Below are 17,995 nucleotides of genomic sequence, written 5' to 3'. Positions count from 1 at the left end.
GTGAGCAAGTGAGTGAGTGAGTGTGCGCATTAGTAATTGAGTGTGTGAGTGTGCTTGAGTAAGTGAGTAAGTGAGCGTGCATGTGTGCGTACGTGAGTGTGTGACTGTGTGTGTGTCTGTGTGTGTATGTGACTGTGTGTCTGTGTTTGTGTGTGTGTGTGTGAGTGAGGGAGTGAGTAAGTGCGTGTGTGACTGTGTGTGTGTTCCTGCACGAGTTAGCGTGAGTGTTTTGCACGCGTGCGTGAGTTAGTGAGCGTGCGTGTGTGAGTTAATATGTGTGAGTGCATGCATGTGTGCGTGACTAAGTGTGTGTGTGTGTGTGGGGGGGTCCTACTCACGACCAGAGGGAGCTCCGGCCCTGGGACACGACGCCGGTGAACTTGGTCAGCCTCCGGGCGTCGACCTCCAGCCACTGCAGGGGGTCCTCTCTCCCCGCACACCATCCTCCGTCGTAGAGGTCGTCCTCGTAGAGGCCCGCCTGGTGGTGGAGGTCAAAGGGACACAAAAGCGTTATTTACGGCTGATTTTAAAAAACAAGAGAGTAACGCTTCATACACTGGTCAAAGAATTGCAGCCTGTAATTAACTCGGAAAAAAAACGCTGGACCGTTAGCGTCATCTGTCTATTTAGGACTAATGGAAAATGTAAATCGCGCGGATGCTTAAAGTGCTGCAGGACTCGATTTTTGTCACAACACGCCTATGAAGAAGCATTCTCCAACATTAAATCTTAGAAAAATAGAGCTAAATAGTGTGGTGGTGCATCTGCAGGGAGTTAAATGTTCATCCCGTTAAAATCCTGCGCTTGATTGACGTTGACGTTTGCGCGGCCATTTAGTATCGTATAACAGACACACAGTCCCAGCAGAAGTCAAAGCTGTCTTAACCGAGGTTGATTGAATCACAGCCGCCTTGTTCAAGGGAATGAATAACCGGCATCTGTGAGCCAGCAAAGCTGAGTTATGGATTATCTACCGCTAAATCTTAACTCTGGGTCAGCGCTGAAACAATAGCTCCCCTCTGTGCGGAGGAGTGCTCAGTGCTGTCGCATAGCTTAGCCTAGCGTAGCGTAGCATAGCCGGAGTGTATTTACTTTTGTCTTCCTGCGATTATACATGTTGTAGAGGTTGCTAAAGGGCACATTTTGTCGATGTTTACTTGGCATTAGGTAATAAACCAGCTGAACAGAAAGCAACTCCAATTTAAAAGTGCTATGATAACCAAAAAATTGCCTGCACCTAAGCATAATACAGTGATTAAATGCATGTGTTGGCTGAAAGTATTGCAAACACAGAAAAATTGGTTGCAGGCCAGATTGTTTATCTTCTTGTTCTTTGGGAAATAATATGACAACTTATTCGCATGAGTATATTATGACGTGTGAATGCTCATTGTCAAGTCACCATGAATCATCTTCCTTAGGGGCAAAAATTAAAAGTCACGCCTGGCTATCAATTAATATATGGGAGTACTGTGTAAGTGTGTGGTAACAGGATCTTGGTCTACAACTACAAACTCTTTGTCCGCTAAAGCATCACACAATAGTTGGCAAAATGTACGCTTTTGGACCGGCATTTGCTTTCTCCAATGTTCAGATTCAGATTTTATTTTATACAATTAAGTATGCAGCTGTCCTCTCTTATGTTAGAAAAACAACCAAGCATGACCGTTACCCTTTAATGAGCTCGTATTTATTAAGCTAGCTCTGAATGAAACTAACTTCGGTTGAATAAAGAAAATGTTGCACACCTCAAAAGTCCCTTGAAAAAAGTTTCCCTTCTTCACAGTCACAAAGAGATCTGTCATGATTTCAGCTGAACCCTGTGTTTCAGCCAGATCTCGGTGCCATTTGTTGTTTACCCGGATTGTGAAAAACTCATTACATCTTAACTAGAGACATATTGGCATACATTCCCCCGATTCATTTCTTATCGTTTATTTAAAACTTTGCCTGCAGAGTGAGGCATTGAACCAAGGGCTTGTTCCTCCTGACTCCTAATTATCAAAGTGCAGATGGTGTCGGAAAGCTGCGGGCTACAGTGTGGGGGAGCGAGAGAAGAAAAGCCTTCTCAACAATGCCCAGACTTAACAGGCAACATCTGCTCTCTCAGGCTGCCTCCACATTCTTAGATAATTTCCCACAAGTTCGGATAACTCCTGCCCATCAAATGATCCTTGGTGTGTCCTTTTCACATCAAACTCTCACACACACACAAACGCACACCATGCAGTCACACACTCATACAATCACACTCTCACATACACACACACACACACACACACACACACGCACCATGCAGTCACACACTCATACACACACACGCGCGCGCGCGCATACACGCACACACTCACATACATACACGCGCACATACACACACACACACACACACACACACACACACACACACACACACACACACACACACACATAAATGGATAATAACCTACAATGCTGGCTTTGTTTCGCCTGCCTCTTCTTGAGAGATCCGGTGCATGTGTTTCATTAGCGTGAACGGTCCAACGGGAAGAAGTGCATCTATAATAAATAGATTCGGAGCACTGCAGACCTTCAAGTCCTCAAGTCTCCTACACATTCGGAACAGGCAATCGCACACACAGGAAATACCTCCTTCCTCAAGGGCCAATCTTCTGTATTAGGTTTGGGGATTTGCCCAAACAGTATTGTGTTTCGCCCTTTAGTTAGCTTTGGCCTCAGTGTAGGGTGATTTGAAATCAAGCAATAATTTCTGCCGGGCTTTACTGTCACGAGCCAAAGCATTTTACCACAACGTATTTTATTAGTTACTAATTTCAGCCCGTATTACCATTAACATATTAAGTTTATCTCTGTATATCAAACATTTTAATTCGAAAATAAATTCTGGAGCACTTTACCCCTTTTCCTTTTGGGAAATTAATGATGTTTTTATGTAAACTTGGCACGGCCTAGCATAACACTTTCCACCAAGTAGACCAGCTTGGCCCCAGGAGAACAGCGCTGGCCCAAACCACTCCTGAAGGCTCGTTAAGCCTTTCCCAAACCCAGCTGAAGGCCTTCCCAGAGCTCGTGGTACCTGGATGTTGAGACGACCTCTGTGCGCTCCGAGACCGTAGCGCTTAATGGTGGAAGCGTGGAGCTGGAAGTCATCAATCTTCAGCGTCTCCATTCCCATGGGGGGGCATTCTGGTGAGGGAGAATGACAGATTGCCCTGTGACACATGGGCAAAGGTAATTTGAAGAATTTTCTATCGCCCCTGTGCTGTTTTTTGAGGCTTGAACGTTCCAGACGCAGACATGATAACATCGTTAATAACCTAAACGGATTGACTAGTCAGATGTCTCAATTGAACTTCAATGTACAGTTTGTATATTATTTGGGACTAATAAATGTGTAGAGATGATGAAGTAAGCTTGTCGGCCACTAATTCAACACCATGTTTTCTCAATTATCAGCACCATGTTTTAATCAAACAACAACGCTCTTTCCAGTCAAGGCTACGCTTTGCAGCACTTTATTCAAAACGCATGTATAATGAATCAGAATGTCTGGAAGGCAATCGCATGAATCACATGCAATTTGGCAAATCTGAAATGACCCCATGGTACACCTGGCTGAACTTTTACACCATGATATTTGAACACTGTTTGGCCAGTCTTCATTCTCCTGCTGTGGTTTTCACAACCCACTAGTGGGACGCAGAAGGGATAAACTGGTTTGTGGGACAGCCAAAATAAACAACAGACGTATTTTCCAAAAATATATGCCTTGTCGGTTTCATTTGATCATTATGTTTGAATACTGTAGACAGGAAAACGGTTTATTTTATGACATGCAAGAATGTTTTGCTTATTTTACTGCACAAAATATCTGTTAGTCCTTGAGTCAAAAGCATTGGCAAGGACATTGGCATGGGACACCTCGTGATACATTGGCCACGATACGACTCATATCACAATACATTGGCCACGACACCACTCGTATCACAAAACATGGGACACGATTCCACTCCTATTGCGATATATGGGACACAATACCACTCATATCACTATACATGGGACACGATACGACTTATAGCATGATACATTGGTCCCGCTACGACTTGTATTGTATCATCAACATACGACACTAAACAGGACAGTACTTGATGGCTTGTTGTAAAGATACCTAATCAGCCTTGGAGAAGTTATCCTGTTCTCCTCCCAAACCCTACACTTGGGGGCGAGGGCAGATGATAGCAGTTACTACTGCCACTAACTTTACCCATGAGGACTTGGAAGAGGGACTGATGCTCATGATTATTTATTATTATCCTCTACCCAGCCATGCGCTTAAACTTGTCTTGCAATCGTCCACATGCATGGCACACGTTTAAGACGAGCAGCCGGCTTGTTTAAAGGAGAGCTTCAATATATGAGTGAATTAATAAGACGCATATCATCACCCAAGAATGTTTTCATTCAATGCCAGAGGGCATAACCAATGTGCCAAGACAAAACTTCACATCTTTAAGTTGTTAAAAGGTTACAGAGCTATTACTCATCTTCTGCCCTGCTGGGCTGCATGCTACGTCCAGTTAGGATCTATTAGACAAATAAAGCTACAGATGGGGAATCCCCTGTGGCCAATATTTCTCGGAGTGGGATCTGGCTGTTTACAGATGTTCCCACACTACAGCTATGGAATTTCAAAGCAACTATTTCCTACTGGGCATGAATCTGAACTGAACCCAACGCCTTGTGCATATGTCTCTGTCATAGGTTCCAGGGCAGAGCTGGCATCAACACAGGACATCAGGAAATGCAGCAGGCCTGGGAAGAAGTTTTTAGCCGATACGTCAACATGTTAATTCAACCTCTGCAGTGAAAATGTTTTTCTGAGGTTAATCAAGGGCATGTATTGTAAATTGGCATGACTGTGAATAACGAGAAGAAAATCTGCATTCTGACCTTGTTTTCTTGCATGGTAAATTATTTTCGGATTTGATACAGTATCAAAACAAACTACGATCTAAGAAACCTAATTCCCAAAGAGACAAAGAAAAGAGACAAATAAAAACAAGTTTGATCTATAGGCCTTCTGACAGCAACCCTGTAGAAAAAAACAAAAGGCTTGGGGCCAAATCAGGCCTTCGGCCAAATTCTATCCATCCTCGCAATCATTTGAGTTTTGAATACTCGCCTAAATCTCTCCATGAGCTCACAACTCATCCCAGCAAGCACTGCCAACGTGCGCCTACCTGGTGCTGCATGCTGAGTGACTGCACCATTCTACCCCTCGGAGAACACTGTAGCGCCGCTATATCCAGGCGTCACTAGAATATCAGGAGCACTTTCTGGGTCAGCGGCCCCCTTGACTTCATAGAAGCCACCAAACCGCTGGGGGGCACTGAGTCAGACTTGTGAACTCAAGCAGCTTCCAGAGAGGCAGCCATGCGATTCCTTGGGAATTGCCATGTAAACAACTAATAAAAAATGACCTTGGTTGGCAACATTTTGTCATAACAAACCCTGCTTCCAGGCGGATCTTTAGAGAGAAAAGCTTTGTGGAAGTTGGTCCAAAGAAAAGTAGAGTCACAAGGGTCTGAGTCATGTCACGCACTGAGTTTATGAAAAGGGGCTGTTCCTTTTCAAGGTTCTTGCTCAGTAGCCATTGTTTTTTATATAATTTAATAATATGTAATTATAATGTTTTTTATATCATAGGTCGTCTGACTGGGAGAACTCCTGCGCTATTCATTATAAGATGATATATATGGATGGATGTATGTATTTATATATATTTATATATATGTATATAGAGATACATATATATCTATCTATATAAATGATATAGGCTATAGGTATATGTAATACAATTATTATTATTTTATATATAGGCTATACTTATATAATAAAATAAAATAAAATATAAAAATATATTAAAAATATATATATATATAGGTATGCAGTGCCCTTGTACAGTCGTTTATTTTATGTAAAGAAATAAAGATTTAATATATATCAGGGGTTCTAAGTTTGTAAGTTTGAAAGGAATGTTGTTTTGCCGATTTTCCGGACACAAGGCATTGTGGGAAAGAGGCGGAAGTCTCATTAGAGTTCGTGTGTTTACTGCGGTTGCGACCGAACGGTTTGTGTAGGTGTGACAAGTTTGTCGCCAAGAGTCGGAACGTGCGACCCACGGTTGATGTTTTGTTTCGGTTTTAATCTTTTTTCAAGTTTGAGGAACTTCTTTGTTTTTTTTCCGTGGGACCGTTTGGTTTCACTGAGTTGACGAGGACGGCTGAAGCTCACAAAGTGTACGCGAACTAACACAAAAAGTAGACGCCAAATGCTGTGGCTTCAACGTGGAGTATCGCGAGAGGACAGCGGAGGCGCGGGAGGAGAGGATCCGCCAGACGGTGTTGCCTGTGGGAGTTCTCCTGTTGGTTTCCGACTACTGGTCATCGTGAGTACGAAAAGCTAATTTTCTGAGGATTATTACGGTATATTGAGCTCCAACAAGCTCCACCATCAACCGGTTATGAGTCCTACAAACCCCGGGCACTCAGTTATTTTCTTTCCTTTAAAATATTTAACTGATATTTCTTTTTTTGGACAATAAATCCACCAATGTATTTATGGAATATTTGAATCCTATGGTTGTTTTACAGGTAAATGCATATTGGGTGTGTTCCATCATTGAGTGTGCATGGGAGATGGCTTTAGGACAGCATAACTAGTAATACTACCTGATCCCTCTCTGTTAGGGATAGCTATGGTAAACATAGTCATTCTATAGTAGATCTCATCTAGGCTTCTCCAATGCAAATAGGGTAAAGTACTTAAGGTAAGGTACTTACTTGTAAAGTAAAATTAAAGGTACTTAATTGTGTAGCATCTACAGTAGCTGCTATCTTTGCTTTACACGGGGAATGGGTTAGCCTAGCGATTGTAATACTTGCACTTGGTTCTATGAACATCTTTACTGTACCGACAGCGATATATTGTTTCACTTCTTATGACAAATGTACTTATTGTAACAAATGCACTTATTGTAAGTCGCTTTGGATAAAAGCGTCTGCTAAATGCCCTAAATGTAAATGTAAAGTTTATGATGCTTTAAGAGTTTAAGAGCGATTTTGTGAGAGGGATGCATATATGTATATCTATAAAGAACATATACAGACATAGTGCCAAGTGAGGGTGTAGAGTCAAGGATCATGGGTCAACTTCTCCATCTTACTGGGCCCACAGAGCTATGGCTACCAGGGAACGGAGCATCAACATCTGCAGGCCATTCTTCCTAGCAAAAATGATCATGTCCATCTGCATCCCACCTTCTGAAGAGCCCAGCGAGGAGCAGCCAGAGGTCGTAAATGTTACAACGTGGGCGGCATGCCATGTGACATCTGAGAGCCAATAGCAAATCAGGACCAACCGTGAACGAGTATATGGGATCAATGTTGAGGGGAATGAAGTGCATGTGCTCTCACAGAAACATTGTGCTGATTCAGTGCAGAAGTGGATGTGTGATTTGAGATTTGTGTTTTTAGGGTTTTATTTCGAAACAATCATGACACAAACAACAAAGGTTTATTTCTTGGCGTGATAGCGGGTTGTGGGGGAACTTTTGGATGCCGTAATTCCTCTTTTGTCTGTTAATTAGAGTTGGATCTATTGCTGGTGCACATGGTGTCCACATGGGGCAGTTTTGGTGAGGGGAGATTCAACACATCATACAGCGACCCCCTGGCCGTCAGTTGGGGGTTGGGGCAAACTTTGAGAAGGTAGTGTTTGATCACTCTGAGCATAGTATACAATATGGACATTGACACTACGAAATTTAATAATTGGTGGTTTTATTATTTCTCAAAGGGAGGCTGCACATCAGAAAACAAATTCAAAAGAAGGCAGCTTTGCTTGCCCATGGGTCGTATTCACTTACTAGCCAGTCTGGTTCTAAATGCAGTGAAACTCCTCATTCAGTTCCCCTAACAAGCTAGCAATTTGAACCAAGAGGTACCCAAGATGTCGGCTAGGTGAATGAGGTCAATAGGGCAACTCTTGATGAACTCAACAGCATTTGGTTGTTGGATTCAGGCCCAGACTCTGCATGTTGTTTATGTTGATGTTTGTGGCTGATGTTTGTTAAAGGAAACCTGGTGTTTTGTTACAGCAGGGCTGAGCTGCATCATGGAGTGCATAAAACCCTATAACTGCTAAATCCAACTGCATGTACACCCACTGTGAATTTATTTCACATTTGGCAATCATTCATTTTGCTATAGTGCTGTTCTAGTCTCGAACTCCAACAATAGCCAACCAATTAGACACATTTCTGAGCATACATTGTTAAAGTCCTTAAATGGTTTTGCCAGGATTTTTTCAAATTCCGATAATTATCTGCCTTTCCTCCTGCTGCTTCTTTCTGCTTTTGAAACGTAAAAAAACAAAAACACTGTGTGGTCCAAATGAAGTAAATCTCTACAAAGTAGAGCCGAAGCTGTGCGAGATAAGTCAGAAAACAGGTCGGTGCTCAGACAGGATTTGGCACGAGAATAATCTTTCTGCAGTTTATTTGTCTGTGCTGCTCTTCAGCAAAACGCTATATCTCTCCATGGCTGCCCGGCGTGTAGCATGGAGTTTCCATTTCTCAACAAGTTAGACAAATGGCCCAATCCAACTCTCTGCTCATATTCCCCATTTAACCAAGCTCACGGCTGCATCTCAATGGCACCCTTTCACCCCTTCCTCTGCCCCGTCTCTCATAATAGGTGCAGCGTCACTTTGAACACTGACACTTTCCTAACCAGCCTTATGTAAGAAAGCGCTCTCTCTCTTTCTTTCTCTTTCACGCTGCAAAAATTTGATGCCGCACATGAACAACAGAAATATTGGTCTTGTCTTCGGAAAGTCTGAAGTGTGTATGGAAGTGAAGTGCCCCGAATCAAGCGTTGGAAGCGGAGTGCTAGACATATACAATCTTCACCGGGTGAAGCCAGCAGCTTTGGATGTAAGCCCGGCAGAGTTTGGCAAACGGCGCGCGCTGTGATTGGTTGCGATGCAACCTGCTGCGCCGTCAGCAGTAGACGGCAGCAGTGCCTCTGTGATTGACTCCTCTTGTGTCATTTTTAACTGCCCTATTTTTCCTCTCAGGGAAAAAAATATGTTTCTTTTCAAAAACTTTTCAATTTCCAAAACATATTTCATTCCTTTTGAGATCCTGCGCTTGCATTCATTTTTATTAGAAAGCTCTCTTTGAAGCCACGTCGAATAGCAAAGCAGCCCTGTGGAAGGAAGCACGGCAGGGCTGAGTCTGTCGCAGGTTATGTCACAGATCGGTGGCGTCATGGGTTCACTCACCCTCTGGGACGGAGTGCTCTGTTCCCCCCCGCTCGGAGCTGCTGTTGGGGCTCTTCAGCCCCCCCTTCTTGCTCTTGGCAGCCTTGCCGCTGTCTGTCTTCTCTGTGGAAGACACAAAGGACACACACACCTTGCTGTCATTACAGTTCACCTGACCGTGACCACTTTGTAGACTAGCGTCAAGCACTTGATGCCCATGGCTTCAAAGTGTTTATTGGATGTGTGTGTGACCCCAAAGGTTCAAATAGATCTACCATAAGGCGTGTGTGTGTGTGTGTGTGTGTGTGTGTGTGTGTGTGTGTGTGTGTGTGTGTGTGTGTGTGTGTGTGTGTGTGTGTGTGTGTGTGTGTGTGTGTGTGTGTGTGTGTGTGTGTGGTGAATAACTTGGAGAGTGGGGGGGCTAACTCCCATTCCAAGAGGAAGTGGAAGATCGCAGTCTGAATGTGTGTGTATCTGAAGGTGTGTGTGTGTGTCTGAGTGACGTGTGAGAGGTTCTTCCCACATCTGAAAGCTCTTCCGCTCCCCTCACTCGGCTGAGGACAGGTCTCAGAATCCACAACAATGCTTAGCGCCGCAGCGTGTGATTGAGCCCTGTGGAATCTGTTTGAACTGTGCAGCGCTGCATCTCAATGCCAAGATAGGATAATTGCGCCTTTTCTGTTTTTCCTCAAAGACTAGTATAAATAACCAAGCTCATCTGCGCCCCGAAAACAGACGACAGCTTGAGTTCGGATGATTTGACGCCTGGGGCCTTCAGGGCGCATCTGACTCGTCACGACGCCTGCTAATGTACAGGGAAAAACCGCATCCATGACAGGCGGCGTCCAGGAGGTCAAGGTTGTTTTCCCGGCTCCAACATGTTCCTGTTTTCCCTTTCCCGCCTCCGCGTCGAACCTCCCTGCTTTACCACGTGGGACCGGCCGGCGAACACGTTAAGTAACGCCGTCAACACAGCTGTTCTACGCACGCCTGCCTGCCTGCCGCCGTTGACCCATCTGAACCCTCTGCTAGTGCTGCGGCCGTCCCTCCGATGCAACCAATCAGCTGGCAGCAGTAGCGATCTGCGCACAATGCCATTACGCGACAGCGCTGGCCGCAGGCAGGGCACAAAGAGTTCTGCTGCCTTATGGGATCATTGCATGAGGCTGGAGCACCTCCAGGATATTATCATAATGTGACGGTCCAAAGTGTTATGCAATGTTATGTCTACACGCTCCCGGGACTGTGGATGGGAATGAGCGAGAGTCTTTTAATACATGGTATGATGCTGTTCTTCTCATCGAGACTGGTGCATTTTGCACATTGTACTCTTTACGAATAAAGTAACAAAACTCGACAAAACTGTCAGTGCCGTCTCGGACGCTGTGCAGTGGAAGAGTGAGTTTGCCCGGTTTCCCTGCTATTCCATCATCTCCAGACTCCAGCTCCACCAGGAAGCCAACACGTGGGCACAATGAGCATGAAAGCCAAACTTATGAGGCCGTTTGTTGTTGCTAATGTTCCCCGGTATTTACCGTTGCACATCCATCACCAATTTAGTTGATTTGATCTGCCCATGTGCGGGGGCAAGAGGGCACCGGCGGCTTCTCTCAGCCTCCGGTTTCTTCCATGTGTGGAGTGTCTGGAGCACATTAGTGGTCTTTGAAGGTAGATAAAGGAAGGCCGACTTGGTGTTGGAACACGGCCTTTAATCACATTAACAAATTATTTCAGTCTTTTGATCAGACTGAGCAATACTTTTTGAAAAGGTTTCTTCTGGTTATCTCTACGTGTACAGCTCTCTCCCTGTGTTTCTTTTGCGCTTATTTTCTTTTCCACATTTCCCATTATTGTATTAAGCTACAGAGATCATTACTCCGCCGCAGCCGGAGACCAGAGTGTGATTTTATGTACCTTCGATGTTATTACTTCCGCGGGTCAAAAGGTTTCGGTCCTAATGTGTTTTAATATTGTGAAAGCCAGGAGGATTAGACGTTGTGTGTTCATCGAGAGATGAACGCACTCCTGGCTAGATGAGCATTTTTCACCATATCGAATTTAAGCTACCTGGAGGTGCAATATTGTATGATTTACAGCCACCATAGCGACAGACTAAACAAAACCACGTAATGGCTTACATTTAACAGTGTCCTCTTCTGCTGATGATGGCTCACATCGCCTGCTCTGCAACTGAACCATCAAGAGTGTTGTCGTGTTTCTACCTGATTTGCTCTTGGCGGTCTGCTTCTCCGGCCTCCTGCTACTGTCCGTCTTCCCGCCCCGGGAGTTCTTGTCGGCCGGGGTCTGTCGTAGCCGCGTCTCCGGGGGGTCGGGTATGGAGGCGGCGGGCTCCTCCCCCCCTGACACCTGCATCTTGCCATACTGCTCCCTGGCTAGCAGCTCCTGCAGGTAGTAGTCCTGGTCCTCGTGGCTGTAGCCCCGGCCGGGCTGGGCGGGCCCCACCAGGGTCAGGGTCAGGCCCAGCAACACCGCCAACGTGGGGAGTCCCAGGCGCCGGCTCGCCGTGACCTCGGGGGTCAGCATCGTCCTCTTCGTCATGGTCCTCGTCGTTTTCAGACCGGTCTCCGAACGGCGTCTCCGAAGCAGACCGATAGGGCTGCTGGGCCGCCTCCCATCAGATTGCCTCTGCCTCCCCCTTTTTTCGTTCCACTCTCTCCCCCCCCCCCCCCCCCCCTTTATCCTCCCCTCTTCCTCACCCACGCCTGACACGCGCTGGGAGTTTACAAACTGTCCGGGAACTCTGCGAGACTGAACCAGAGCCCCTCCAACCCGGGACCAGCCGAAGTATGCAGCTGGGGAGGTGGGGAGAGCAGAGAGCAGAAGAAGAGCACAGAGGGAGGGAGAGAGAGAGAGGGGAAAAGGGAGGGATTTTTTTCTCCTCTCCCTCTCTTGTGTCTCCGGGAGAACTTGGCAGGTGATTGGGAGTGCTTGAGGTTTAAGGGGATCGCTCGTGTTTTAGCGGAGAACCGCAGGCTGCCGGAAGACATGCATCCAGGTCCGCTCTGAGCAGGGAGGACTGCAACGGCGTCGAGCTTAACAAGTCCTCCACCGGGCCTTTGATTACCCTGTCCTCCCACTCCGTCTGGCCCGGAGACGCTGGTAATCAGAGAAACAGTGCGCTCTGCCCCAGAGCCATAATGACCGGGCAGAGGGGGGCTGGATCAGTGCATCGCTGAACTCTGAGCAATTAGTATTTTTTTTTCCCCCTTCGTTCAGAGAGCTTGTCTTTTATTTAACACCATAGTCCTTTCATCCCCTCGTCACTAATTAACCCACACTGCTGCAGCCACGTATGTAGCTGGTTCTACCACAGAAGAAGAGGGTGTTGACGGTTGTACTGTAACTTCCTGTTGGTCTCATTTCAACATTAAAGGGACAGTGAATCAGTTGAGATTAAGAACGACTGTGAGGTTGCCCTCACATCTCATCCCCATGGTAATTAACTGAACCGTTTTCTTACAATATCATTTAGAGTATCAAATAAATTTCCCTTTGCCACTGCTCTGTCTCCAGCGTCTCTCCGGATGCAAGCTGTTCTTGTGCGGCGTCAGGGCCTGTTTTGACCGAGAACTAATTTCCACATTAAGGAGTGGCATAAGTGCAACGGAGCCCCCTGATGCATGCTGGGACACGCCACCGACGCCATGCCCAGGGTATCCCGCCGCGTCACGTCGGCGTTCCCGCTCCCCTGAGGATTGGTCGTGTCTGGCATTCCCGTATGGCGTTCTCTCTCTCAATGGGAAGCACTCAAGCACACACTTGCATGCACGCGCACACACACGCACGCGCACAAGCTCACCAACACAGAACAGATGTCCCCCGTTTTGCCATCACTATGCCGAAAGTGAAAGCTTTCAAGAAACCCTGGATATCGCTGAGCAACAACAATACCCCCTCCCTTTATCACCCCCCCCTCCAACCAGGTGTAAACCCCCCGTCACCACTGTGAGGTAACCAAGCGGTGCTCCAGTTTACGGAGTGTAATCCGGCGCAGTACGAGCCGAGCAACACAAACAGTATCTGGCACGGCTCTGGGCAGCCTATCTGATGTTCTCTTCATGCACCAGAAATGCCTGGCCTGAGGCCTAGCACATGAAGCAACAAGGAGGGCCAGGCGTCTGCGGAGCTACCGCACAACTCGCAGCGCAGGACACACAACTCACTGCGCACAACCCGCCGGCTGGGACAGAGAACGTGGATCCTCTCTCTCTTCCACTTCCTCTCCTCGCAGCATATGAAGCTGAGAGCTGCCCATTCGTTTTCGACTGACGAATGGGCTGGTGGAACAATATGAAGTTATGTAATGGTTGTTTTGTAACGAGGGGGGACCTTGAGTCTTTGACGATACGAATGTCTATCGTTGAATTGTCATGTCAATCTTGAGTGTGTAATGACGGTATATACCATCTGGAGGATTGGGTTGCTAAATGAGTTGAAGCACCGCATTGCTTGGCTTCTGGAAGGAAAAGCCTATCAAAAGCCTATATTTTTTATCGGGGGGTGCAATTACATGGTCGTCTGTGTGCAATTTGCCGTGTTTTGTTGTGCTTTTAATAATGTTCTTATTGTTTGCTTGAAAACGCCTTTGTGTAATGGGAGTGGCAAACCAGGCTCTCCAAATTCTGTATGATGATAATATATGAATGATAATTTATTATGGTCCTCCGGCAATCGTCGCCCATTCCACAGTCAATATCCGTTGACGCTCCCTCCCATTTGGGTGCTTTGTTCGCATTTGTGTCGTGGCGTTTGCATTTGTGCGGCTTATGCGTTTGTGTATTCCGTAAATGCGCTTCTGTTTATCGAATTTAAAAATCGTTATGGATAGGTGGTTCTTTCGACATGTCTCGTGCCACCGTGAAGATGATCCAAAAGAAGTGAACTCTGTCAGCAGTAGCTGTCATATTATACCGCATGCGATGGTGAGAACCACCATCTCCGTCGGTACTCTTGAGGCATGCTTGTTGTTCTGCTAAATCAAATGCTCTTTGATCTATGTGTCAAATACTTCCAAGGACTCATTGCAGGTTTTTTGATCGAATGATGATCAGATGTGAACACGTCAGATGCGTATTCAGACAGAGCCCTCAGTCTCCTGCCAGATGACTGCCATTTCGTCGCCGTATTATATTAATAACAGTATTTTATATTGGCCTACACTAAAGGGACAACTGCAAGCCTATATTTTCTGTCAAATTGAATTCAGATGCTGACATGAACGGACGCGCACATTGTCACCATATTGTGAGATATGCGCTTCGCCTATTATGGAGTGTACGGGGGAAACCGATAAGCCAATGTATTAACTTGAAGCGTTTAAACCACGCAATAAGTCTCAAAAAACGATGCCTCATTGAGACGCATATATTAAAAAAATATATGATTCGTAGATAGGTCTGGCTTGACAAATCAGATTTGTCGATGCAAAATTGTAATGGAGGACGTCCCTGATTGTAAATATGCAAAATGCATGGCGCAGCAAACCACTGAGGTACAGCCCCAGGGTGCCGGGAGGTGTGTGTGTGTGTGTGTGTGTGTGTGTGTGTGTGTGTGTGTGTGTGTGTGTGTGTGTGTGTGTGTGCCGGGGGGCCCACGGTAGGAAGTGTGGCTGCCAAGGCGAGAGATTGACTGCTCTGCTCACACACACACTCACACACCTCGCTGGGTGGACGTCCCGTCAGCAGCCAGCGGTCCTCTAAGCCCAACTAAACAGATCTGTCCAATAGAGGATGAGGGGGGAGATAAGAGGTGTCAAGAGCGCTTTGATACAAAGGCTTCACAGCAAGACGCACCGTGAAGCCTCGCTCCCTCCCGGTACACCTTTAAAACAATTGGCTCTGTTACCGGTTCACACACAAAGACCAGAGCAACACAAGAAACAAACAAGCATGCCTTCAACAGCCAACACTGAGGCCTGTCTCCAGCCGTGGTTATTGACACTAGAAAGACCTGGGTGTCCTTTTGAATATACGATGTGCATCCTTTGCACCAAAATGACGGCACGCCTCGTATAATCTAGTCTATCTGTTCTATTTGTCAGAATGCTACCGCCATGCATTATTTGATTGGATTCTCAATCTGTGTTGATCCAGTGGGATGCACGAATATAAAAGCTCACACCCATCTCATCGACAGGGCAACACTTTCAATAAGGCTGAACACCCCACCCAGCTGATTGGTCACTCTGCTTCTATTATAGATTTCCTTTCCTCCTTTCCTTGCCTTCTAATAGATTTCCTTTGATCACTAAAGGGAAGGTTTTTTCTGACCAGTCTGACCACTGATGGGTGATGGCTTGGCACCATGCTTTATTTGCATCATTGTAACTCATGGGCCTTTTTGAGGTGGGACACTGAGTCAACTTTAATTTACTGGAGCAATCGAGAGATTAGCTTCTATATGTGCCAAAGTGTGACCTCTCTACAGCTCGCTCTACTGCGCAGATATAAATACAGTCTACAGCAGTACGAATGCTTAAGGGAATACGATGTCTTCTTCTCTGTATAAGAAGAGGCATGGGAGTTCTCTCTCGCTCTCGATTGCTCTCCTCTCTCTCTCTCTCGCACTCTCACTGTCGCACTCTCTTGCTCCCTTCTCTCTCTCGCTTCCCTCCGTCTCCCTCGCTCCCTGCTCTCTCTCTCTCTCTCTCTCTCGCTCGCTCCTCTCTCGATCCCCTCTCTCGCTCTCCCCTCTCTTTATCTGTCTCCAGTATTTCTTATGGGAGTGTAGATCCTACTGCTGACATTCTCATTAGCAGGGTGTCAGTGCAGCCAGTGACTCGGTAGAATTGAAATAATAAATAAATGCATGATGCCGCACCGAGCTATTGACAACAGAACTGGAGACGGCTTAGATGCGGAAGGTACTGGAAAGACGGTCGAACGATGACACTTTATGTTGCCCAAACCTGGTAAACATAAAGTAAATTTTCATCGTTAAACATGTTAAAAAAATATATATGCGTAAATGAGTAGAAATAAAAAAAATTGACTTATGTTCTGCAGGGCAAAGCAAGGGTCGACATCACAGTCTTTTAAGTGTTCGTTGTGTCATTGGAAATTCAAACCGTGTTGCACAGTTGAATATTTCTTGGCCAGCTCATTAATCTGAAATCACAGCGGTAATGGATAAACAGAACGGCCTCTTAGAAAGGAACGAGCTCGGTTCCAAGTTGACATCTGGATACGTCATGACAGGGCATTGAACCCGAGAGACGATGATAAATCTGATGTTTGAATGACATCCCGCTCAAATAAATGTGATATGTTGAATGCTATGAACGCTAGATTGTATTAGTCATGGTCATGAATACACAATCAAGACCATAACCATCAAGCGATTGCTGCAGTACAAAATAACCTTTAATTTTTAGACTGAAAGAAAATGGGTTTACTTTGTACAAGAATAATATCGGTGAACATGTTGGTTATACAAAGAGACTATAATTCTGTCTAGATCTTGTGATGTGTTTTTTCTGTGTTGCTGAAGCACATCTTTACTCATTGTTATTCCTCAACCAGATTGTCACTTTGGATCAGAACTCGACTGTTGAACGAAGAGGCGGCTCCTCAAAGCCATTATTCCATGCGGCTTTTATGGTCGATAGCTCAACATAGTTTCAAAACTTGGCTCAAATGCCACTGGGCAACGTTCAGCCCTTCGGTCCGATGTGATCAGACCAGAGATGGAGGAACTTTGCCATTAGGGCTATTGATATTTCCCGGGGATCTCCATGGTAACAGTGTGAACTGGCACAGGAGCACACAGGCTGAACAGGCCCAGAAGCTGCGTCAGTCCGCTCCCGTTGAGCCAGTCCCAAACCACATCTGCAACCGGCCAGGGGCATACCACCAAATTCTGGGCTATGTGCACAATGGGGCCCCTCTCATTTTTATTTGACGAAATAATAAAATAGTATTTTATTTGACTGTATATAACCTAGTAAACCACTGATTACCAACGAAACATGTGTTAGGCTGTGGACAGAACCACATGTGACTTTGGCCCATCTTGGAGAATCAGCAATAGCCTATACATGTTTTTGAGGTCTCTTAGTCTATGGACTCGACCATAACTCATTGGGTTTTATTTGTTGTGATAATGATTTTTTTAATTTACAAATAAACCAGTTCAATTCTGATTGCCGAGGGGCCTTTCAACAGCTTTGAGCCCTGTAAATCCCTTCCCCTGTTACACGCCCTTGTAAACGCCCTTGCAACCAGCAGCCATAGCCCTGGGCCTACTGCAGCTTTTTCTAGCGCTGACACACAGTGAAACATAAGAACATTTCATCTGCTATTCAGACATTAAGTGAGACTGTGAACCAAACCTTTTTTAGTTTGCTGCAATCTTTTATTTAACCTTTATTTAACCCGAGGCAAGAATCATTGAGATTAGAACCTATTTTTTCAGGAGTGATCTGCAGCATAATACTACACCAGGGCATTTAAGAGACACCACTAAAAGCACAAAAGGCATTCATAGACAACCATACAGGAATCTCTGGTTTAAGCATAGTCCTTAAACACAGAAACTTCCCAGAACTGTCTGTGAGAAGTCAAATCCTTCAGCTTCAAGCCCTCCTGCAGAGAGTACCTTATGGAAGGCGCAGTATACCTAAAACATTTCCTCCCCTGTTCCGAGAGGATACAAG

The 17,995-nt window shown here is 45.7% G+C and overlaps 1 protein-coding gene across 1 annotated transcript in view; it reads right to left on the bottom strand.

Annotated features, from left to right (window-relative positions):
* The window catches only part of cpxm2 (carboxypeptidase X (M14 family), member 2), a gene marked incomplete at its 3' end in the record, with an annotated part of 34,710 nt that extends 22,761 nt beyond the window's left edge, over positions 1-11,949 (bottom strand). Inside the window, exons 1-4 of the mRNA XM_079756777.1 lie at positions 11,544-11,949; positions 9,343-9,444; positions 3,074-3,183; positions 339-478 (exon numbers count right to left, since the gene is read on the bottom strand). Coding sequence (XP_079612903.1) covers positions 339-478; positions 3,074-3,183; positions 9,343-9,444; positions 11,544-11,880 — 689 coding nt within the window. The 5' untranslated portion in view covers positions 11,881-11,949. The remainder of the gene's footprint in view (positions 1-338; positions 479-3,073; positions 3,184-9,342; positions 9,445-11,543) is intronic.
* Between the last annotated feature and the right edge of the window lie 6,046 nt (positions 11,950-17,995).

The sequence above is a fragment of the Pollachius pollachius genome (assembly GCF_949987615.1).
Source record: "Pollachius pollachius genome assembly, chromosome: 19".
NCBI lineage: Eukaryota > Metazoa > Chordata > Actinopteri > Gadiformes > Gadidae > Pollachius > Pollachius pollachius.
The sequence above is the reverse complement of the archived record's forward strand: the minus strand, read 5'-3'. Positions and strand labels throughout refer to the sequence as shown.